This window comes from Notechis scutatus, chromosome 2, assembly GCF_049901735.1.
Source record: "Notechis scutatus isolate UNSWTSFEM ecotype Mainland chromosome 2, rNotScu1.2, whole genome shotgun sequence".
Taxonomy (NCBI): domain Eukaryota; kingdom Metazoa; phylum Chordata; class Lepidosauria; order Squamata; family Elapidae; genus Notechis; species Notechis scutatus.
In genome coordinates, this window is record NC_142010.1 from 211,329,029 (window position 1) to 211,354,914 (window position 25,886).

Below are 25,886 nucleotides of genomic sequence, written 5' to 3' on the forward strand. Positions count from 1 at the left end.
ACAGATGATGATGAATTCCATCCAGGAAGTGAAGAAAAAACAGACATAGAAGTACACTGCTAAAAAAAATAAAGGGAACACTTAAACAACACAATGTAACTCCAAGTCAATCACACTTCTATGAAAACAAACTGTCCACTCAGGTAGCAACACTGATTGACAATCAATTTCACATGCTGTTGTGCAAATGGAATAGACAACAGGTGGAAAGCATAGGCAGATAGCAAGACATCCCCAATAAAGGAGTGGTTCTGCAGGTGGTGACCACAGACCACTTCTCAGTTCCTATGCTTTCTGGCTGATGGTTTGGTCACTTTTGAATGTTGGTGGGGCTTTCACTCTAGTGGTAGCATGAGACGGAGTCGACAACCAACACAAGTGGCTCAGGTAGTGCAGCTCATCCAGGATGGCACATCAATGTGAGCTGTGGCAAGAAGGTTTGCTGTGTCTGCCAGCGTAGTGTCCAGAGCATGGAGGCACTATCAGGAGACAGGCCAGTACATCAGGAGACATGGAGGAGGCCGTAGGAGGGCAACAACCCAGCATCAGGACCGCTACCTTCGCCTTTGTGCAAGGAGTGACAGGAGAAGCACTGCCAGAGCCCTGCAAAATGACCTCCAGCGGGCCACAAATGTGCATGTGGCTGCTCAAACAGTCAGAAACAAACTCCATGAGGGTGGTATGAGGGCCCGATGTCCACAGATGGGGGTTGTGCTTACAGCCCAACACAGTGCAGGACGTTTGGCATTTGCCAGAGAACACCAAGATTGGCAAATTCACCGCTGGCACCCTGTGCTCTTCATAGATGAAAGCAGGTTCACACTGAGCACATGTGACAGACGTGACAGGGTCTGGAGACGCCATGAAGAACATTCTGCTGCCTGCAGCATCCTCCAGCATGACCGGTTTGGCAGTGGGTCAGTAATGGTGTGGGGCGGCATTTCTTTAGGGGGACGCACAGCCCTCCATGTGCTCGCCAGAGGTAACCTGACTGCCATTAGGTACCGAGATGAGATCCTCAGACCCCTTGTGAGACCATATGCTGGTGCGATTGGCCCTAGGTTCTTCCTAATGCAAGACAATGCTAGACCTCATGTGGCTGGAGTGTGTCAGCAGTTCCTGCAAGACAAAGGCATTGATGCTATGGACTGGCCCACCTGTTCCCCAGACCTGAATCCAATTGAGCACATCTGGGACATCATGTCTCGCTCCATCCACCAACGCCACGTTGCACCACAGACTGTCCAGGAGTTGGGGGATGCTTTAGTCCAGGTGTGGGAAGAGATCCTTCAGGTGACCATCTGCCACCTCATCAGGAGCATGCCCAGGTGTTGTAGGAGCGTGGAGGCCACACACACTACTGAGCCTCATTTTGACTTGTTTTAAGGACATTACATGAAAGTTGGATCAGCCTGTTTTTTTCCACTTTAATTTTGAGTGTAACTCCAAATCCAGACCTCCATGGGTTGCTAAATTTGATTTCCATTGATAATTTTTGTGTGATTTTGTTGTCAGCACATTCAACTATGTAATGAACAAAGTATTTACTAAGATTATTTCATTCATTCAGATCTAGGATGTCTTATTTTTGTGTTCCCTTTATTTTTTTTGAGCAGTGTATATAGATGCTTAAGAGACTTTTGTCAGATACAAATTAAGGCAAAAAGTCAGCCATTTTTGCTGCAAAAGAATAAGAGCAGAAATTGTTTCCAAAAATTGAAATAACAAAAAAGAGAACCAAAACAATTTATAGTTTATACCCAGAACTTTAATTTCAATAAAAGAGGAATTTCATGTCAATGCCAAAGTGCACAAAGAAGGGGAAGGATGAGCATAAAGAATCAATAGATTGGCTTATGAAACATTAAAAACCCAGTTCCATTGATATAAAAATGTGCTTTTGTTTAACACTGCAGTAGTAAATTGTAATGTAATAATATCTAATATAATAACATGGTGTGTGTCTTTGTATAATATACTTCTGTGCTGTGGATGATTTCTTTCCCTGTTTTCCTACATTTCAAACTTTTGTCTTTCTACATATAAGGAACAATCTGACTGCAACTGAAAATTCTCCATATTACTCACAAAGATTTAGCAAAGAAAGAAGAATTTGATGAAAGGAAGGAAGAAAAAATTGATAGTGATGGACAACTAATCGAAGCGGGCCATTTCCGGGTCCAATCTGGGTCAGTCACCAGGACCAGAAGTTTTGTCTTCCGAGCTTTCGGACTTATGCTGGAGCCCATCCTCAGGGAACTTCACAGAGAGTTCTGGTCCCGATGACTGACCCAGATTGGACCCTGCAACATTATCCTGAGACATGTATATTTGTCTCCATTTGTGGGCCATTTCTGTTGTGAATTTGGCATCCTCTGATAACTTAAAACTGAAATAATGTTGATTTTAAGCTTCATAATGTTATAATTGCCAATCTGTAAATTTGTCATCAAAACAGATAATTTTATTACAGTTATAAATTCAATTAAGGCCCAAAGTGAACATCATCTATAGGATGGAAGAACCATAAAGAAGGGATTCTATCCACATAATTAAATTCACATGGGAATTGGCAGATTCTCATCAACTAGATGTATGATATTTTAATTGAATCAGCACTCAGTATTTTTTATATGTATATCTGTTAATTGAATTAATAAATAATGCTTACTTTGGATTCATGTCTATATAAGAAGATTGTTCCAAAAATGATATGTTTTTGCCTATGTCCAGTCTGTATGAGTACTTATATATAATCAGAATAAATTCACATCAGACGTCAAGAAGCACTCTTTCCAAATACATTTTAAGTCTTGATAAATAAATAATGACCACCCAAATTAACTTTTTTTATAATAATAAGTTCTTTGAATGTAACTTTTATTTTCAACAGAATTAAATTAGTGGTTTAGACTTACATTGTGAGTTTGTATATTGTTTATGATAGCTTACTTGGGGTAAGAGCAGTAATAAGCTGACAACCCAGAAAAAAAACTAACAAAATCCAACCCACAAAGCCATTACTAGTCAAACTTTCTATTGTTTCACATATAAGAAAACCAACTAACCTTGAAAGAGATTTCAAATGCAAACATTTAAAAATGGATATATAAAATCATTCTTTTTAAAAATGCAGAGAGGTACATTACATAGGCATATGTCACTGAAAATATATTTGAATTGTAAATCTCTAACCTCCAATTAACATGTTCCTATCAGGCAAATGTTAACTCCTCCCTCTTTCTTTCTTTCTTTCTTTCTTTCTTTCTTTCTTTCTTTCTTTCTTTCTTTCTTTCTTTCTTTCTTTCTTTCTTTCTTTCTCTCTCTCTCTCTCTCTCTCTCTCCTCTCTCTCTCTCTCTTTTTTCTCTCTTCCTTCCTTCCTTCCTCCCTCCCTCTCTCCTTCCTTCCCTCCCTCTTTCTTTCTTTCTTTCTTTCTTTCTTTCTTTCTTTCTTTCTTTCTTTCTTTCTTTCTTTCTTTCTTTCTTTCTTTCTTTCTTTCTTTCCATTATATTCCAATTAAGTCAAAGAAACAAAATGTTTGAAAGTTATATAGTGGCAAAATGTAAAAGATTCAGCTACCAGTATTCTTGGTAGAACCGTGTGGCGCAGTGGTTAGAATGTACTATTGCAGGCTAATTCTGCTAACTGCCAGCACTTTGGCAGTTCAATCCTCACAGGCTCAGGGTTGACTCATCCTTCCATCCTTCTGAGATTGGTAGAATGTGGGCCCAGATTGCCCCATATTGGGGCAATATGCTGACTCTGTAAACTACTTAGAGAGGGCTGTAAAATACAAGTCTAAGTGCTATTGCTGAGTAGGGGTGCTAATAAATGTAATCAGTGAAATTTTTTTTAACTTGTTCAGATTTATTCTCTTTTTTGCTAAGTGAAGAAATCTGAATTTGTTTTTTTAAAAAAATAATATTTATGTGAAATCCTGACCAAGAAAATGCAGTCTCATTATACCTCTAAGCAAAAAAAGGGACAATTAAAAAACATGTGACTTAAGCTATCACAGATATTTGTGGGATCTTGCTATTTACATCCTTAAAAGAATGAATTGTCAACAATCTTTCTGTCCTTTCTGTCCCTTAGTTAGTTACTGCTCTATAAAAGTACCTCTTTATTGTCCGAAATTGCAATCATATCTGCTATTTTTAGTGTTATTTTTACAGAGAGTGATATTAGGAACAATTTTTTTTTATTAGAAGAGTTTTATTTTTAAATATTCATACAACTAGTAGGAGTTTTTATTTATTTTCCCCCACTGCAAAATTTAAATATTTATTTGGTTTGGTTTAACAGAGGAAAAAATCCATTGCGCCTTTAGGGCTTAATAATTGAATTCTGCCTTAAAAGAAAAATATATAAATATATTTAATTAAAGCTTTATTCCTGCTGGAATTGCAAATAATAATGTGCATGCGTGTGAGGGAGAAAGAGAAATGAGAAGAAAGCAAGAAAGCAAGAAAGCAAAAAACTACTTTAAAAATGTTATTTTTAAAAAAATAAATTAAAAGTCTGAGATCATCAGCAACCACCACAAAATACAATGATGTCAAAATGACCTTGTGCATTGTGACATCATAATGTAAATCCTGTCTCTCCATACTTTTATCTCAACATCTGTCACAATACATACATTTCAGCAATAGATGAAACAGATGCACATGTTTTGACACTTATCCCTCCTTAGTCCTCCTACCCCAGACTTCGATGTTGAAATGGAAGACAAACAATAGTATGTAAGGATGAGAGATTAGTAGTATGGTAAAACATTTAAAAGTTCTGGGCAGGGAATGAAAGAACTGCAATGAGTTTCAGAGCCTCTGAGAAACAAATACCAGCCTAGGCATTAACCACAACATAGGCATTTATTCTGAGGTAAAATCCACCAATTGAAATAAAAGTTAAATATATAGGCAAGTGTGTACGGGACTGAGGCAGGATAGTATCCTGAGGTAAATCTCTCTATGGGCCAAGGGATTTGTTTCCAACTCTAAGATTTGAGCTTCACATCAAATTCACCTAAAAAATGTGCCTAGGAAAACAAATCCCCAATAAAGATGGAAGACCAAAGAGAAGGTTTGTTTCTCTTTAAAAGACTCTGCTCAACACCTGATTTCTCTTCAGAAATAACTAACTTAAAGAATGGCTTGCTCATTGCAAGCTCCTGTTCTAAGGATTACCATTTGCTTGAAATGATCCAGCTTGTTCACTGACATCATTACTTTCCCCTTCCCCATAGATCTGTCTTTTGGATCTCCCCAACTAGCTTCCATAATTATTTTTTGCATTTCATATTCCTCTGAAATTTTTCTGAAATAATAATAATTAAAAAACCTAGAGCTATTGGCAAGAACCTGAACAACTCTGTCTACAGTATGATTTTACCAAACTTATCCATTCGCATTCTTTCTTTAAAAAAACAGAATAAAATCCATGATATTTAAATGCACAGCATTGCAATACAAGATAGCATATTTTTATAAGACTATATACATCTTCTAAAAGGTTTCATTAAGCCCAGATAATACAGAGAAGAAAAGAGAAAACTGATTTGGATAATAATATATAATTTCTATTAATGCTTTCCTCATTACTTGGAAATAACATTAAGCTTTCTATCTACATAATTTCTTCATTAAAAAGTAGATTTTTCTGATCCTCCTCCCCTTTAATTAATGTTGATTTTATATATATATCAGCCATTTCAAAAACAAGAGAGGAAAATTAAATTAGCAATAATTATAAATTATTTTTCTTATCTTTCAGGAATGTTTCTGCTGATGCATTTTGACTGCTTTCCCCATATCAAGATATTCTTATTCTTATCCACACTGCACTGGAGAGCAGTAAGGCAGGTGCTTCTGATGAAATCTACTATACTATAAAATGGTTCCCCAAAATTTTAAAGAAGTCATGCCTCCAGCTTTCTAAAAGAGTAAATTTGAATGGTAACATCATCAGAAACATAAAAATTAATCCTTTTCTTTTCCCAGTGATTTGAACAGGGTTTATTTCTTGCTCACCATTTCCACAAATTCAAAAAACAGGAGGAACAGCAAGGAGGAGTAAATTGGCTCTTCCCCTTCAGCACTGCCCTTGTAACTAGCAATATGCTAATTATCCTTAGAATGATTAAATATCCTGTGATTGCTAGTTAGCCATTGATCTATTCCAGGGTTTTCTAGATTTCGTGTGTGTCATCTCTGACACAGATTATTCTCCAACAGATGTTTTTTAAAAGTCAATTCCATGAAGTATAGCACTTTGACCATATATAGTTCTAGATTATACATCCTTCTCCCCCCCACATGCATTTCTATCCCACCACCCACACTGTTGTTTTAAAACAAGAGTAGACACGAACTTGAAGCAATATTATTTTTAGCAATCAGTGTAGAAGTTGTCAATATTTCATATGTGTCACATGCCTCTAACCATGACAGTGTTCTCAAATACAGAGAAATTATGATTTAAAAATGAAATAAAATATGGAACAAACTTTCTTCCCTTCCCTTCATAAAATAAATTGCAAAACAACTAAACAGGATGCTTCAACTTGCACTTGTGCAAAGGAGCTTGTGAACTTTCCTTTCTTCTTTCAATATACAGTACAGTAATGTGATGTCTAACTGGAGAAAGTGTAAAAGACAAGACCCCAGCCAGCCCATGTATAAACAGAGAAGGTTTAAGAGGCCCTAGATTACTTCTCATATTCTCTCAGAAAATCAAGAATTCTATGATATGCCTACATACAATTCAAATTTAGGGTAATCTCTGCCAGGACTTTGAATTAGGCATAGATCTGCCATCCACAAAAGATCCAAGAAGTTACATACATACATACATACATACATACATACATACATACATACATACATACATACATACATGGTGAAATTCAACCACCTTGCACCACCTCGGGAGAGGTGGTAGGGACGATTTGAATCAGTTCGGAGAGGTGGTCGGGACGATTTGGATCGTTGGCCCCACACACACCTGCCCGCCTTCTTTCTTTTAGAGACTGAGTCCCACCAAGTCACGCCCACCAAGCCATGCCCACAGAACTGATAGGGAAAAATTTTGAATTTCACTCCTGATTACATACCCTGTTTCTCCAACAATATGGCCTCCCCCAATAGGAAGTCACAGCATGTTTTATAGGCATGAAATGAAATTAAGCCCCTCCTCCCAAATTAAGGCCTATATTAAAACATGCGAAATGGGGGGAATGGTGGGGGGGGCTTGCCGTTAGGAAGTAGTTTTGTTGCACACTTGGATATGGTGCTGCCTGCGCTGACCCCGATACGAAGTGCCCCACCAATGCCGAGGTCAACATCCAAGCCGTTGCCGCCCGCCCGAAGATGCAAGGGGGGAATTAAGTCACCCCTGAAAAGATGGCCTAGCCATTTTTTCGGGGCTCAAAAAAAAATAAGACCCAGCCTTATTATATGAGAAACACGGTACATACATACATACTCATACATTCCCCTGTACCTTGAAGTTAACCTTATATGATCTGATAGATTAGGCAGGATCCAGATAACAATTAACAACTGCCTACCATTCCATACCAATTTTAACAAAATTTATCAATCTTCTAATTATCTTTTGAATTTCTAGGAGGGTACATATTTGTTAGCTACAATATATATAAGGTAGACAAGATAACTGTGTATAACATTTAAAGCTATATGTATTCCTGTGGCTTTTTGCTAACAAATACAATCATGAATAAACCACAGCAATAACTGACTGTAATGCATAATTGTTTCAAAAACTATTGCAGCCAAACAGTGCATTTCCTTGATTATTTTTTTAGAGTTTGAGCTCTGAAAAGTAACCAAGCAATAGTCGATTAAAGAAACACTTTAATGTGGTTGACATGGTTCCTGCTAGTCTGCCATCCAAACTACTTTGACTCAAAATTACACATTAAAATTGTACAAAAACTATGAACTTTATAAAAGCTTTCATAATTAAAAATAAGTGAAACATCCTGGATTATTTTTATTTGTTTAACACTACTACCTCCTAGTGGACAATTTGCTGAATGCGTAAAACAATCACCCATGTTAGTTTCCAATGTGCAAAAAAAATTTCTTGGAAATATTCTCTTGTTAAACTGTGCAATTTACCCTTGAGTTGCAATGGAGTACCAATAAGGCAAAAGATTATTCAATGAATTGAAAAGCAAACAGAAATATTTCCCTAAAATTTTGTGGTTCCCTCCTATTTTCCCCACAACTCTTTGAGATTGGGTTAATGATTGAACCAAATTTACCCAGCCGGCTTTCATATCTAAGACAGGACGAACTCAAGAGTCTCTGGCTGTCTTGGCTAGCATCTTAACCACTACACCGAGCTGGCTTCTCTGCTTTCCAAACTATGGCAGATTGGAAATGACATTTATTTCACATTAATGTGTATCAACAGCTAAAATGATACTGAATTTTTGGGTATACTCAAGAAGGAACTTTTAAAATATAATACTAATTTATATCCCACTTTTATTTTTATAAATAACTCATAACTTCATAACATAACTTCTAAATATAGTATATTCAGTCATTATTGAAACAGCAAGTGCTTAAAGATTGTGTTTCGATTTATTCAGTTTATTTAAAATGTAAGTATTGTGGTTGAATCTTCAACTACAGTATATTAAATAGATGCTTCCCTCCAATTATCATTGTTGCAATGTGCTAGCAAAAACTAGGGATGGCCTGAGAAGAGGCTTCTTGTCTAACTGTAATGCCTTAAGAATACTGTGCTATGGTGTGGATCCATTAAATATAGAGAAAGAATCTTTTCTTACATATTGAACATGGAGAAAAAAAAATAATGGAATATATTTGCTTGTAAAATCTATCTCTAAATGAATATGTTTTGCAACAGGTATTTGCAACAGACATTTCCATGTTAGAGATGGACTGTTTAAAAATGTGATAAATAAATTAAATAAAAAACTTGATGATCTGTTTTATGATTTCTGGATTTTTATAGTTAAGGTATCTCTTAAGTATATATCTATTCCATATGCAGATATATCAGCACAAATACTAAGTTCCTAAAATCTTAGCAATATGAACCCATTAGCTGACTCAAAAGCCTTGAAAACAAATTATATGCATAGTTCAAATATGTCTTTCTGCTATACAAAATATTTTTATTTTACATTAACTGAAATAATATTTAATAATATTTAATATCATTTTATTATGAGTTTTGTCTCATTGCCTATCAGCTTGCAAAGAAACAAAAATTGTAAACTATGAAAGGAGAGCATAAGAAAATCCATAAAATGGTTTAATGTTTTTCATGAATATTAAGATTATATTAAGATTATTAAATATAATAGCAATCTATAGTGTTACTACTACTACACTACAAATGGAAACAGAATGCAGAGTTCTAAATACCAGCAAAACTCAATTGCTTTTTGTTGTTACAACCTACATATTGTACTAAATGTTATCTATCAAGATAGAAATACAGAAGATAATCCACTGTTAAAAAACCTACATATTATTTTTATAATTTTAGCTTTTTAGGAAGTTTTTTTCCTTTCTCTCCCTTGGACAGCAACAGTCTAAGATGCATTTTCTCTATATTCCAATGGAAGGGGAATATACATTTTGCAATAGCTTAATATATCTTTATGAATTCTATTTACACCAAGACTTTACTTAGTCTGACCGTATCTCCATCCCTTTTTAACTTGAGGCATTTTAATGAAACAAGAAATATTTGTTTGATCTCTGCTCTTCTCATCTGTATTGACTCTCAGTGCATGAGATATTCCTGAGATTTCATCAAAAGTCAGACTGTAATGTTTAGTCTTCTAAACATTATGATCAAGAACACATCTTCCATGTGGTTCTATTATTACATTAAAAAGTTACCTCCTGCTCTCCTGGCCCAGTCATGTGCAAGCTCTATAGCACAGAGTACTGATTAGCTAAATTTTTTTAACCACAAAGTCCTCCCAACAACTGCTTGCATATAGAAACTGGAATATCTCCAGAAAAATTTCAGTAAAAAGTTTGCTCAAACCATTGCCTGGTTGTGGAAGTGATCTAGGTGAAAAATATATTCACAGTTTCCTATGATTTAAGGAGTCTCATGAATGCAATTGAAATATTCCCAATTTGCAAAATAACAATAAAATGTGCTCTCAATATCTCAAAGGAGGTCATCAAGGTGAAATATTTGATTTCGCCTTTCTCTAGAAATTATAATTTGTATATGAGACTCACTTCCTACCACTTACCTTGAAGAAAACTCATTTATCTTGAAGAAAACTGATGATAAGAAAGAATACAGTATATTTCCAAGCAGTGGATGTTTCATTGCTAGGCTTTGGCCTCTGTGCTTTGCATTCTAGGAAAACAAGATTTAGGTGACAGAACCACCACAATCATCAACAAGGGCACTGAATTTAGACATGAATTTAGAACTGTTGTGTTCTACTGCAGTAATTTTAAGAAATAGCTATGCTTTTAGTACTACTGCTTACATTGTACAACTCTTCCTGGCTTCACTGACAAAGGATTCAGGAAAATCAAGGAACCAACAATGTCTTCCTGCCTTTTCTCTGACTGCTTCATTTCTAAAGCCATCCTCGTTGTAACAATAGAGGTGAATTCTCTAAATCTCAAAATAGCCTCCAGATAGTTTACCAGCATCTGGCTTGCTCCATTCTATGGGATAATGTACATTGAGACCATCACTTCAAACGTGGTTAGGAAAAACAGCTTGGCTTTAACCTGAAATTTTCTTTCACCTGCAAAAGCTGCAGATTCCAGCAGACCCAATGTATTTCTGTATCATGATCCCGGGACTTTCAAAATCTCCTTAGGTTTATTTTTCCTTGCTTTGAACAGATGGATTACCAGAAAACTGCAGCTTGCTTACCTGAATAAAAACACACTGAAATAACTTGGATGTGGAATTGCATTGGCTCCCACTAACGCTGCTCACCCTAGAACAGATGCAAATGTTTACTAGCTAGTGGAAATCTCAAAATTCATCAGTTATTTTTCCCCTCTCCCTAGTCTGTATCCCTTAACATGTATTTATTGCATCAGGGAATAAACTTGGAATGGTGATTTCATCCCAAGCCCCTCTCCTGCAGTCCATGGAGGGAATAGTAACCTCAGAGGAGGCAATAGGCCCACAATTACCTAAAATGATCAATAATGCCAACAATGCCATGACCTATCATATAAAAATGGTTATTTGTGGCATGTTTGTGCTAGAGTTAGGGAACCACGAGGATGAATCCTCATATATTTAGAGCTGCAAGGCTAACATCTCCTCCAGGAACTATATTAATCGAATTGAATCCATTCCTTCTCAAAGTGTTTTATATTTCCTTTCCCCCTTTTTTCTTCATGGATTTCTTAATACCATGCCAAAAAACAGAACCACCTCCCCAAACCCAATGATCCAAATTATTCTTCCTCTCTCTAATATACAGTTAGAAGTGAGATGCCTTCAATCTCAGGGTTTTGGGATTCTCAAAGGGAAACACAGAGCACAATTTCTTTCGAGCACCAGGCTTAGAAACTCTGGGTAGAGATTTTTCCAGAAGCACTGTGATAACACAAGAACACTCTTTTCTTAATGGGAAGGAGCACATTTGCACTTTATCACTATCTACTTCAATGGTCTCCAACCAATGGGCAGGGGACCACTGGTGGTCTCTGAGAAAATTTTGGTGGTCTGCAGAGAAATGTCACCCCCAAAGCAATTAATCCAGGATGCGTGGGAACACAAGGCTGCACTACCCACATGGCCCGCAGGAACACAAGGCTTGCTTTGCTTGCATTGTGAACAACATGAGGTAGTGAGGGGAGGGGTGAAAGGGCAGAGGGGGGGAACTTGCCACACTTGCCCCATGCAACTCACCTGGCCACCGGGCTGCTTCTTTCCGCTTCTTTCTTCTTCTGCTTTTGGCTGCACACAAGGAAAGCAGCTTTCTCTCCCCCCCAAGCTCTGCCAGAAATGAGTCTTTGGGACCCTGCAAGGTATCCTGCTCCAAGAGGCTGCGCCGGCGTGACAAGTCTCACAAAGACTCATTTCTGGCAGAGTTTGGGGGAGAAAAAGCAAGCTTCTGCTGCTTTCCTTGCATCAGGCATGATATTCCGCTCTGAAAAAAAAATCGGAGCCGGCCAAAAGAGACCCCCCGCCGCGCACCCGGGGAGCGCCCGCTGCTTTCCCTTGCCAGGGCCGGGCGGTGGCATGTTGCACGGAGGCTGGTCTGTGGCTGGCCCAGCTCCCTTTTCCTGCCGTTCAGCGGCCTCCGCTCGCACCGCCCGGGCTCCGCTCAGGTATCCGGCTGGGGCTGTCAGGAGTTGCTACCGCCGGCGCAGCTCCACGCGGCTCCAGTCCCGCATTGCCTCGGGAAGGAAAAGGCAAAACCAGGAGCCGCTGCTGCCGTTGCAAAGCGCCGCTGCAGCTCTTCCTTTTTGCCTTTCCCTTCCTGAGGCAATGCGGGACTGGAGCCGCGCGGAGCCGCGCCAGCAACTCCTGACTCGGGGCCTCCGAGGGGAGGGGAAGGAGAAGAAGGGGTGGGGAGAAAGGAGAGGGCGATTCCTAAAAAAATCGGAATTCCGATTTTAATCGGAAGAATATCATGCCTGTTGCATGAAGCCAAAAGTCTCTCTCTCCGTCTCCCACCCTGAGAATGGAGCTGGAGATGGTATCCTGCAATCCCAAATAAAGAATGAGCAATTGGTAGGAAAACGGGGTGAGGAATTTTCCTACAGATTTTTTTGGGAATTTTCCCAGGGTTTCTGGTCCACAGGATTTAAAATTATGAGTTTAGTGGTCCCTGAGGTCCAAAAGGTTGGTGACCCCTATTTGATCTTAACAATAATCTCAGTCTCTCTCATGGGAGAAGTGTAATGGATAGTAAAGGAAGATCCTAGTTGATAACTTATGAAGCAACACATCTATGCCTTATCTAGCCTAAGGAACACATCTCTGAATAATAGTCTTAATAAAAGAGGTAGGTTTTATTCCACAAGAAGCTGAGTGATTTATATATAAATAGCACAAAATATATCACCTACCTACATCCACATGGACCTGTTAAGTACCAGGTAGTCATGGTCATTGGACATCTCTGTTGAAGAAACCAGGAGTTTCTTTTTATATAGTATCTTACTAACAGAAAATGGCATAGTGCATAACTGTAACCACGTGAAAGGATCTTTTCCTTCTCAATGATAAACCATTCATGTTGCATGGCAAATCAATTCTGAAACTGAGAAATCACTTACAGTTTTGTAGAGCTGTTCACATCAGAAATGAAAAAAACATTATGGATATCACCTGTGCATACTCAACAGTAAATAAGGTTGTTAAAATCCCAGTGATTGAATAGAGTTTTTGATTGTGCATCCATTTATCGTGGTCCAATATATTGGAATACATTTATAAGTTATGTACAGCTGCTCATTTATTCATTCTATCTATCTATCTATCTATCTATCTATCTATCTATCTATCTATCTTACTCTGTTTGATAATATTTAGTTGTGATTCTTTAAAATATTTATCTTTGTCTCAGTACCATGCTGTGCTTATTTTAATTTGTGACAGCTTTGTGTTTTCTTTAAAATAAAGTGTGTTTTAAATGATATGCTACCTCTGGGTCAGTGGGCTGAATTTTTCAAGATAAAGGGAAATTCAACTGGCGAGACAAGTTCTTTATAAGCAAAATCAAAGATCGAACTTTATATTACATGCATCTTTTTAGAACCAACATTTGTGGTAGACTGTGGGGCGCTAAGAGACGTTTCAGAAGTTTCCAACTATGAATTGTTTATTGTTTTAAAATCTGTATTATGATTGTTTTCAATATTGCAAAATATATTTCATATTAAGAAGCCACATGCATTTTTCATATAAATGTTAGAATACTTTGAATCATTTATAAGACAAATGAATTAACTGTAACAAGAGCAGGGTTACTCAAATTTATTTCTAGCTATAAAACAGTACATCAAAACACTCTATTAAATCAGGCTTTTTTAAAAAAACAGTATTCAGCATCTGTATTTCAAAATGCAGCATAAAACTGATGCAGGTTTTACTAAATCTTTAATTTACCAGAATTAATGCAGAAACCAGATGGAGTTCATTAAATCTATACATTCAGGGATTAAAAATAAATCCCTCAACACATCCAGAAAGAAGTTATTTCAACATTTGGAAATGAGAAGCTTGAGCATCTTCTTTTGAATATTTAAAAGTAAAATAAAATATCCTACTTCAGGGTCATCAATCTCTCATATGTTCCCATTAATAAGTTGACAGAACTGCTTGGGATTTTGAAGTGAACATTATACAATTTTCCAGTTAAAAACTTACAATAAATGATTTTGTAACAGCATTTAATAAAGTCCTGAATAATTAAGAATCACCCTAGCTATATCACAAATAACTATGCATTAATAATATTGCCTTCTCTAATGATTAAGCAACCATCTTCTCTGTATCCTTCGATTAAAATATTGTCCCATTCATAGAATGTTAAAACATAATTAACATGTTTATCTATGTCACTGCATTAATCATACAAAAAGTAAAAGAATTCCACAGTACGTTTATTCATTTATTCATTCAGTCAAAAAGGTTTCACAAAAATACAGGGGTTGTTTTTGAGGAGTTGAATTACAATCAGTGGTTACAATACTGACAAACATGTACCTCTATTTTAAACTTTGTTCTGAAAAGAAAGTAACCCTAAGGTATTCCAAGCCTCAAAAAGCTACAACTATAGAATATACCAGCACCTGGAAAGCATAATATAACAAATTCTGCTACTGCAAGCAAATTGCAGCAATTGATAAGCGTGTATGAGAGATTATATATCTGCACATGAGAGTGTATTTATATATTCATAACATTTTCCTCTGTCAAATTATTTTAAGAGTATTTATACTTTAGAAAGAAGTCCTGACTCTGGAGCGCTTGCTTTAATGAGGTTCTGGATTTCTTTGAATTTGGGATGATCTTTGTCAGCTATCAGCTGCAGCAATACAGCTTCACTAGTGGTAACAATAATCCCAGTGCGAGCAAGGCGCTGAAAAAAAAAAAACAACGGACAAATAAAGCCTATTATATCTGCTGTGAAACATTTGAACAATAAACCCAGAGTTCACAATTTCCTCATAGCAGTGCATTATAATTTATCTTAAACAAGAAAAGCAACTGTTTTGAAAATAATCCCATTTCACTGAAATCACATTTTAGATTAATAATACAAGGATAATAAATAGCAATTATATATAAACTAATAAATAAATAGCTTCTGGGCATGGCTTTTATCATCCAATTGTCATTTTTTCCTGTTCCTTTGCAGAATTTTATGGGGGTCTGTATAGTAACATCTTCCAGTTATACCACTCCTACATTTTCCCATTTCTTTGTCCATTTTGCTTTTCACAAATAATATATTTCAACAGTTACATGTGGAATAGATGCACTGATTTGCACATTAAAGCAACATAAATTAGTCACATAGTTGCTAAGAGACCGTTCCTTATGCCACTGATGAAATAAATGAAGCTTGGGATACCTCTTATGTTATATTCACCTTTGTGTCTGTATTCTGAGAAATCTATCCCATAAAGAAAACATGCTTTCTCATATAATAAAAAGACAGGAAGAGCTTGGAGTTTCTTTCAAAGATCTTAGCAGAATGTTAATTCTAGTAATTGTATTGTCTTTTATTCTTGATATTTTATAATTGTTCTAAAATGCCTTGGATTTTGGGATAAAAAGAAATGTTGGGTGTATTCAGTATTTTTTATAAAAAAAATAAAATAACATAACTGCTTTTGATAATAGTCAATGTTTATATAGAAAAGATATCCTTCTTTGCTTTTAAAAGATACTGTAAATTACATTGCCAGTAAAAATCCTCAAGTAATAAGCAAACATTTTATATTACCTTAAACCTTGACTAACCTGCCCCACTGAATTTAATGGGAAGTGTGGTCTGGATGCTGCCCAGAGTCATTTTGTAGAGAAATGGGGAGCATATCAATTTAATAAATAAAATATAGACACAATTATTGACTTTGCACAAGCTAGGCAGTTCTTGCTAAAGTTCAAAAATCAAAACCCAAAAATTTACTTAATTATATTAGCTTGATAAATTCTTCTTCCACAAAACAAAAATCCATGCATATATCCCAAGATAATGGTGCATCTTAAGATTTGTAACTACCATCATTATTTTCTCTAATTAAAACAAAAGAAAAATAGTTTAAGAAGGTTAAAATACTTTTTTCTATTATTTTATTGGTATAAGAGGACTCCACATGTGTCAGAGTTCTGTGTCTCAAATACTAGGATTCCTCTGCTTATCATTTGTATTGTATACAAAAATCAGAACTAGAGTAGGGTATCATATCATTTAAGTAATAGCTAATAAAAGTATGTTACCTAATGCAATTATCCTGCTTTGGCAAATTTCTATATGCTGCTTCCACAGATATTCATTAGTTCCTTTTGAAATATTTTAAGAATTAATCTCCGTAGGGATTTTGCTCCATTGTCAGCCTGGTATTACTATAATTTTTTTTCACCTGTCCCTAAACATTTAAAATTGTTTTGGCTTATGTTTTGTGAGATTTTTTGATTTCTCTCTCAAAGCAGAAAGGACAGCTGAAACCTTTGTCATACACCTTTATTTTAGCAAGCCATTTAGTAAGCTAAATCATTCTAGAAATGATTTCGTGTTTTCTATCCTACTTCAAGGTTTTCTTTGAATGAATTCTGTTTTCATCCTTATATTTTTAATTTTCGGTTACTGCAGCAAAAGAAACCAGTGAAATAGAGACTATGTGGATGTTAACAATGGTAGGGAAGTCAAATATACTATTTTAAGAAATATTAAAAAAAAAATTCCTTTTCTGCGCCATAGAAATATTTGAAACTACAGGATTATAATACTTATAAAAACTGTTACAATCTAACCATTACTGAAGCCAATCTCACATAACTATCTAATAAAATTACCTCCAGAGCAAACATTCTGTCCATCATACTTCTTGAAGAGGTTGCATCAGCCACAATATGAACTTCCAAACCTCTGCCAACTAATTCCAGCGCTGTCTGCTGAATGCATACATGAGTCTTGAAAAAGAATAAAAGTAAATCATATCAGCAATTAATATATTTACAAATGATACTTTACCTTATTTCAATGCAGTAATGGTGCTCGAGGAAAACTATAAATATATGGTAAATGAAATACATACTTCTACTCCAAATAAAACAACACTGCGGAGTCCAGGTATCTCTGCTATAGCAGCCTCAACTTCAGGCAACACCATAGAAAACTTTGTTTTGTGTAAAACAAGTTTAGCTCCAATTAAGTCAATTTCTTGAACGGTGCTTCCAAGACCTTTAGGATACTGTTCAGTTACAATGACTGGGATTCCTAAAATCCATGCACCTTGAAGCTGAAAAGATAAAAAACCAGAAAAATTAAAATTTATTTAAATAATAACATAACAATAATAGTACAATTAAAATAGTACTTGACCTTCAAAGAACCAAATATACATACCAATCGTTGGCTTACACTGATAATATCTCCAAAATACTTGATAGCAGGTCTGAATCTTTCTTGCATATCACAACAGAAAAACACAGTGCTAGACGGTGTGAGATTACCCAATGTAGTTATCTGAGATAAAGAAAGAAGGGAATAATTATTATGGTTGCCATCCCATTTTATTTAAAAATTGTCTCATTGTTCTCAATTATGTTACATTCAAGTAGATATACTCAGGATTCCATTGTTTAAACAGAAATATTTTAAATTGGTGGAAATCTAAATCCATACTAATTTTTTTTCAGTAGAATATTTAATCCTATCTTAGAATCAAATATTCCCAGGTTACTATTTTCTAAGTCATAAATCCTCTCTTTTAAAACCAAGCTGCTTTAGTAAGGAAGGTTATTGTTTGTGAGAGAGAAATCCAAATGTCCTTCAAGTGTGTAAAGATAGTAATATAGTTTTGCTATCTTTATCATTATCTTTGAAATTTATGAATATTTTATCAGATGAATCCAATGTTTTGGAGTTTAAACCAATATTCTATTTATTGATCGGGTTTTTAAAAAAACTTAAAATAAGTAACTATGGGAGGGGTTTATATGAAAATTAAATAATAAAAAAGATACTTTCATTTATTACATGTGTTACTAAAGCTTACTTTTGCAAGTTTAGCAATTCATTGTTTTTGCTCATTCAAATATAAGTGTTGAGGTGTAATTTTCTTGTTTTTTCATCAATAATGTTTTCAATGAAATGCTAGATCCAAAGCACTAGAAGTGAACCTTTGTGGTATAGTGTGATTGAGCTGCTGAACTAGGACTGCAATGATTCAGGTACAATTTTACGCTTAAATTGGGAAATAGAAATCTCACAAATGAATGTGCACAGAAGAGCCTATTGTTCTTTATCTCAAAGAAAGCTCAGGGGTTCTTCAGAGAAGTATCTCACATAGCATGAGAAGCTGTTGCCAGGGGGGAAAATCTACTCTCTTTCCTATGTAACAGTGATTATATGCATGTGAAAATCATTATCACCATTTGCCTCAATACGTTTTTCTTATTTCCTGATCACTATTTTTCTCCTTGGAATAATTAACAAGTTTTATACTCATTTGATATTACTAATACATAAATATTAATTTATTTATGACCTGCCTATGTGTTTTGGCAAGCAAGTGACCTTTATGATAACTAAGTTGTGTGATAGCTGAACAGACTGAAAATCTGTTCGTGTTAACTTGGAATATATTATATTAATTTCAATAAGTATTCCTAAAAATGTGTAAGCTAATTAGAACGTTTAGGTTGCAATTCTAACCTAACATATTTCAGAGTAGGCCTGATTCAACTCAGATGGACTTTTGTTTGAGTATACATTCACAGAACTATGCCCTCTAAGTTTAACTTCTGAAGAAAGAACAAGCAGAATTGAAGTATTGATGTTTCATATGCATAAATACATGAAGGAAACTGTACTGTTTTATGTCTGGTTTGTTTTTCTATTTTAGGTTCTGGCCAACATCAAAACTGATTTCACTATAGATAAGCAGTCACTAGAACTTTAAGATGTTCTATGAGTTCAATGAACCAGGCACTATTCTAACATGTCTTAGTACTTTTCCTTAGTTAAATTCTTAAGAAACTGGAAATAATATGATTATAATAGTACCAATTTAACTTGTGTTATTAATTAATTGTTTCACGAACTATAATTAAACATATAGTGTATCTGCAACAAGCAAACAAGCAAAATCAAAGGGAAACACATGTCATACATATATTGTATATCTGTCTTTCAAGTTCCTGAAAATTAAGTTCATTTTAAAACAATGCCAAATACTTCTTTATACAACTCTGAACATAAGCATGTAGTTATTACAAAAAGCAGATATCTAAACACAGACTTCTATTGCAAAATCTAAAAATGCTATATAGTGTAATTTAGCCCATAGAAGAAAAAAGAGGGATTGAAAAGAACATATTTTCCTTAACTCATATAATCCACAATATTTCCAGGGTTCATCTAAAAGCTGCTGCTGAAATGTAGTATTTCAAGGTACAGAAGATATGACTTTATTGACTTCATTTCTTTATTTATTAAGTGAAATGTAGTTAAGAGTATTCAAAAAAAAATTAAATTTGGTTCCAGACCTATTTAGAGTCCAATCTCTAGTAAAGCCAGCTTGAATATTATGCACCCCTTTTAAATAGAGAAAGGGGCTCTTTAAAATTTAATTTTAATCCTTCATTTAATCCTTTCTCCCCTTCTGTTCCAATGCTGCTTCTTGTTTGCTCTTTTTTTTTGCATAAATATTCAAAGGCTAAATCTAGCCCTTGACCCAAAAAAAGACTGCATATCCCTGAGTTTTTTAAAAAAATATTCCAGGCAAAAGAAACTTCTTTGAGGGGTATTAAATATTCATTCAAAGTGTAGCACTACTTTCTGAACCAAATGCAGGAATGCAAGATGTCTTGATTAAGACTTCAATATTAAAATGACAAATTCTTGAATCTTTTTTGAAATATACATAGACTTGCTTTTTTATAATGTAAAACAAATACTACATACAATATAACATCAAAACAACATAGAATGATTTTTATGACTGATATACTCATAAAATAATAAACAATTTGATTTTAGGAAAAAACTATCATGTAATCTGCAACTTTTACACTGCAAAAACATATGGACTACACAATTCAATCAGGGCAAAGCAATAGACACAATCTACATAGACTTCTGTAAAGCCTTTGATTCAGTGGTACATGACAAACTACTCTTAAAACTAAAATCTTACGGTATCTCTGGACACCTGCATAACTGGATAGAAGCATTCCTGTCAAACAGACAACAAATGGTCAAAATTGGGAGTGTCCTATCAAATTCTGTACCTGTCAATAGTGGTGTCCCCCAAGGCAGTGTTCTAGGACCAACTCTTTTCATACTCTACATAAATTACCTCTGTGATCATATCCAGAGCAACTGCGTCCTCTTCGCTGATGATGTAAAACTATTCAACACCACAGACAATACTGCTACCCTTCAAAAAGACCTTGACTATGCATCAGAACAGTCAAGCAAACGGCAACTTCAAATCTCAACAAATAAATGCTCTGTCCTACATATTGGCAAAAAAAAAATCAGAAAATAAAATACAGGCTGAATAGTCAAGACCTTATTGATGATCCAAACTCTGTCAAGGATCTTGGAGTCCTCATCTCAATTGACCTAAGTGCTAAAGCCCATTGTAACTACATAGCCAAAAAGTCATTAAGAGTTGTTAACCTAATCTTATGTAGCTTTTTCTCTGGTAATATTAAACTAATAACTAGACCATACAAAACATTTGCTAGACTAATACTCGAATACAGTTCATCAGTCTGGAACCCATATTATGTATCTGATATTAACACCTTTGAGAATGTCCAGAAATATTTCACAAGAAGAGTTCTCCACTCCTCTACTCATTGCAGAATACCTTATGCCACCAGACTCGAAATTCTAGACTTAGAAAACCTAGAACTACACCACCTTCGGTCCGATTTAAGTATAGTATATAAAATCATATATTGCAATGTCCTACCAGTCAATGAATAATTCAGCTTCAACCATAACAACACAAGAGCAAACAATAGATACAAACTCAAGGTTAGCTGCACCAAACTTGATTGCAGGAAATGCGACTTCAGCAAGAGAGTGGTCAATGTCTGGAACACTCTACCTGACTCTGTGTTTTTTTCCCCAAACCCCAAAAACTTTAACCTTAGACTCTCTACTATTGACCTCACCCCTTTCCTAAGAGGTCTGTAGGGCATGCATAAGCGGACCAACGTGCCTACCGTCCCTATCCTATTGTTTCTTTTATATATTTTTATTTTTCTTATATGTATCCATGTATTCATAACTATGTTTTTACTTATATCTATTATCTTGTAAGCAATTGACAAATAAAAATAAAATAAATAAAAAAACCTAAAATGTAGATATTGAAAATTCATCGGTATCAGACTAGTACCAATACTTCTGTTGTAACAGAAGTCCAGGTTCAAGTAAATTGACCCCAAAAATGAATGCTTTAACAATAAATTCCAAGGGCTAAAAACTGCCTTAAAAGAAAAAGTCACCCAATTTTGCACATCAGGTCTGAGGGTCAATCCCTAGCACCGAGTACTAGTGTTATAGATTTCTATTGGAAATTCTCATGTTTTATAGCCTCACTTAAACATCATGATGGCAATGTCAAGTCTGACACAGCATAACAATGATGACTGAATACTGCTGATAGGGCAGAACAATAATGGTTGAATAATGTTGACTGATGTTACTAGTGAAGAAATACTAACAGTGGCTTTCAGGTTCTAAAATATAACCCAGAATGTCCTTGTCATGTTCTATGAGGAAAGTTTTATTCAGACTTCTAAGTGCAGTGCAATGCCATCTCTTCTCTCTTTTACTCCATTTTATAGAGATTTCCTAGAATGGCATAAGAAATGAGATGGACATTGCAACTAGGGTAAATTAAGACAATTCTCTTGGGGTAAAAGCAAGGGTAAGTCTAAATCCTGCACAGGAGGTTTAGAGCAAATAGTTTGCCATATCGACTATCTGCTGTTGATCTTATTTCAATAATCATCAGCACTGGAGCTCTAAAAGAACAATATATGCTATTGCATAGAGATGCTTACTTGCTGTAAAATTTACAGTTGTTTGTTTGTTTGGTTAGTTGGTTATTTGTTTATTTATTTCCCCTTTCCATTGGAAAGGGTCTCTGGGCAGTGTATAATACCAACAATAAAATCAAACATTAAAATCAGAATAATTTAGGCTTAAAAGTTTTAGAATTATAGAAAGGTTATAAAAATTTCAGAAGGTGAGGAATTCCAAGGTAGGGGATTAACAGTTGTTAATACAGGCGGGGGTGATAGTCATATGGTTGCGTGGGCCTCTGTGTCCCCCACACAAGGTTACACAGTTAAGTTTTGACCCCTTTGTGGAAGGCCAAAAGATTGAGGGCTTTCCTCACCTCCGAGGACAAGATGTTCCACAATGCAGGGGCAGCAGCTGAGAAGGCCCTCTTCCTGATTTAAAATGGAACCTAGTAACAGCATAACATTATAAAGATTATAAAGATGTTTGGGTGCTTCAAAATCAGTGTTTAATAATTGATAAATAGATAGATGTACTATGTAACAGTCATTTATTTTTATATTCTGATAATGAAAATCTGAAGCTACCTGTATTTACTTTTTAGAACCTCTAATACTCAGTGTTACAAACGTTTCTTTTGGTTCATACATTTTGCACTGCATAATTCAACCTATGAACATTCAGTCAGAGATCATTCCAACTTACAATGCCGCTATGCAAATAGTTATGATTTATCGTATAAGTTCTAGCCATCCCAGTACCCCAAGGTCAGGTGATCTCAATCTGGGTGCTTGGCTACCTATTAATATTCACAAGGCACTTCAGCCAAGATCACCTTCTATGGCAAACTATCATTCCCTCCACCATTTATAATTGTCATTAAAGTGTGATCTGGGAATACTCAAGCTTTACCCAATTTTATCCATTGGTACTTTCCCGCTACCATTAAAACGAAAGGAAATTCACTGATTATTAAACTCAACGTTCCTCTTTCTGAATATTCTGAACAAGGAGTCAGTAGTGATGCCACCATTAACATAATGGGGATTAGGTTTCCCAAGTAGGAAATGGGATTCTTCTCTGCTGCCTGCCTCGCTCCCCTCCTGGATCACGCATAGATGTTCTCCTGCAAGCACTGAAAGCAAGGGTTAAGGGAAGATACACTAAGGAAAGAGGAGCAGGAAAGACAAAGGATCTGTACTTTCCTGGGTATGGTGATGCGTGCCAAGAGAGAAAGAAACAAAATGAGATGAAGAATGAGGTCACAAAGCAACGGAGGCTGAAATCCCTACAGCAGGAGGTAATGCTGGGCTATGCAGAGTGGGAACAGTGAGCTTGCAGAAGTGAATGTCCCCTTGAACTGGCTGCAAGGCAAGTTTTCGATCATTCCCACAGCCAACCAAGAAATGGCCATGATAGCATAGAAACCATTGTTTGGTGGAAGAAGTTGGTCCTGCAGATCACTGACTGAAGATCATCTTCACACAGCACAGAATGGTTATTCAGCATAGAAAACACCACTTTTTTTTTTTTTTTTTTTTTTTGCTGGATCAGCTTTAATCTGCCTCAGCAATAAACTAGCATGAAGTGGAGCCTCTGTTACAGAGGTTATGTCCTCTGTAAAGTTAGGGGGTTGGATTAGAAGACCTCCAAGGTTCCTTCCCTGTTATTCTGTTAACATAATAGATCCTACACACGCACAAAGCAGGAATGAGCTCTGTGAATCATTATAAATATTTGTTACTCTTAGTGCTGACAGCCAATGAATTAGGTTTAACCAATGTGTTGAATAACACATTGTTGAATAACACATTGAATAACCAATGTTGTGTGGACTAACCTAAACCGGTGTACAAGCTGGAAAAACTTTGTTTTTTAAATGCCCAAGACCAAAATGTTTTACTTCAATGTCACCCGTGTTTACACAACATGCATGTTAAAGATTGTTTCCATTCTAAGGGGTCACAACCGATGGAAATATAAGCCAAGATGGATTGGTTCAACACACTAGGACAAACTGTGAATGGCTATTTAATGGTTCAGAGAGTTGATACAACCCACCATATGTAGTCATTTTGTTAAGAGAACCAAAACTGGCTTGCAGAAGGTGCGCACAGTGTGCCTTTGGCCACTCCGCTGTTATCCAGCGGATTTCACCTTTTTCCCCCAGCGCACATTGGGTGTAAAAGGCTCCCACTGGACGCCCGACGGTGAGAAGGGCCTTCGCTTCAACGGTCGAGGCGGCGCTGTTCTTGCATTCACTCAGAGACACACAAATACACACCCACACCCACACCCGTGCACGCCAGGGCGCGTGCGTCCTTGCTCTTTTTCACCGCCACCCACCTGTATCTGCAGGGGCACGAGGCGCAATTTGCACCGCTCGTTCACCAGGAAGCCCTTGGGCAGATCGATGTATTGGCTCCACTCCTCGGAGAAGAGCTGCACCACGAACTTGCGGTGCATGTCGAGTTGGTCGCCGTAGAGACTCAAGAACTTCTGAATTAGCATCTCGTAGCCGGAGCCGTGTGGCACCGTCGAAGGCCTGGCGAAGACCGAGAAGCAAAAGAGCACCGGCACAGACCCAGAGCCGCTGCCGCCGCCGCCGCCGCCGCTGCTGAGCGGGAGAGGAGCGAAAACGGCTGAGGCTTCCGAAAGCTGCTGCTCCGCCGCCGACGCCGCCATGTTCGCCGGCACCCGCTCCAGTTCCGCTCCGCCGGCGCAGCTCCTCCTCCTCCTGTCACCGCCGTCGCCGCCGCCGCCGCCTGGCCAGACGGGAGGCGCCGGCTGCCCCCAATCGCGGCTTCTACTCCTCCTTCTCACCATAAGAACCTGCCTTGGGAAGGGCGAGTCACCGCCAGGTGGGGACGCGGAAGGGGAAAGGTCGTTGCTCCCCTCTTGAAATGAGAAGGAAGCCGTGTGGTGGGGAGAGAGAGAGAGAGAGAGAGCCTCGCTCCCCCTGGCCGGACTGGTGCGCACACGGCCGGACACCTTGAGCTGTAGAGGTAGCGCACCGGGACGGCAATGAGGCGCTGTCGCCGAGAGCCGCGGCTCCAGTCCAAGCCTTTTCCGCGGCGGGTCTGAAGAGGAGGTTTAGAAGAGAGGGCGGTCTCTTAGGGAGGCCACACTGCCCCTCGTGCCCCCTCCCCTTCTCAAAAGGGGCCATGCCAGCTGTGCCCGGCAGCTGTGGATTACGGTGCCTCCAGCGCATGTAGCGAACCGAGAAAACGGAAGGTGTAGGTAGTGATGTGGGATAATGTCAAGCAGAGAGAAACATACAGTCCCCCCGCTTTTTTTTAAAGACAGCTTACAAAATCAAATTTAAGCACAATTATTAAAATAAAACCCAGTGACAAATTACTGTTATGGATCGAAACATTCCACATAACTTTGTTGCGCTCTGAGATGATAAAATTGCCTGTTACCGAAAATTTAACTAGAAAAATTCCAAATGAACATATTTCATGAATGGTCTTTATTCAGTTGGATGGCTGTAAGTTTGGTAGAGTTGGAGGTGCCAACCTAGGCTCTACGGCCTGGGTCTTCCCACACATGGTTAAGACACAGATTGCCAATACAGGAAATATTTTCCCTTTGCTTGCACCACTGGGAAAATGAAAGCTATCTGACTGAGCCAGTCAG

The 25,886-nt window shown here is 37.0% G+C and overlaps 1 protein-coding gene across 1 annotated transcript; it reads right to left on the minus strand.

Annotated features, from left to right (window-relative positions):
- Nucleotides 1-13,981: 13,981 nt before the first annotated feature.
- ISOC1 (isochorismatase domain containing 1) lies at nucleotides 13,982-25,321 on the minus strand. The gene is made up of 5 exons (XM_026673958.2): nucleotides 24,591-25,321; nucleotides 17,601-17,720; nucleotides 17,290-17,493; nucleotides 17,048-17,164; nucleotides 13,982-15,104 (listed from the first exon to the last, which is right to left on the minus strand). Exons 1-5 carry the CDS (start codon nucleotides 25,068-25,070, stop codon nucleotides 14,958-14,960), a joined length of 1,068 nt encoding a protein of 355 aa, XP_026529743.1. The 5' UTR covers nucleotides 25,071-25,321; the 3' UTR covers nucleotides 13,982-14,957.
- Between the last annotated feature and the right edge of the window lie 565 nt (nucleotides 25,322-25,886).

Excerpts from the sequence above, each read along its gene's own strand:
- ISOC1 (XM_026673958.2), bottom strand. The coding sequence starts at position 25,070 with ATGGTGAGAAGGAGGAGTAGAAGCCGCGATTGGGGGCAGCCGGCGCCT. Across the intron at positions 17,494-17,600 it reads TCAGTGTAAGCCAACGATTG|CTTCAAGGTGCATGGATTTT; the intron begins GTATGTATATTT and ends TTATCTTTTCAG. Across the intron at positions 17,165-17,289 it reads TTGTTTTATTTGGAGTAGAA|ACTCATGTATGCATTCAGCA; the intron begins GTATGTATTTCA and ends TTCTTTTTCAAG.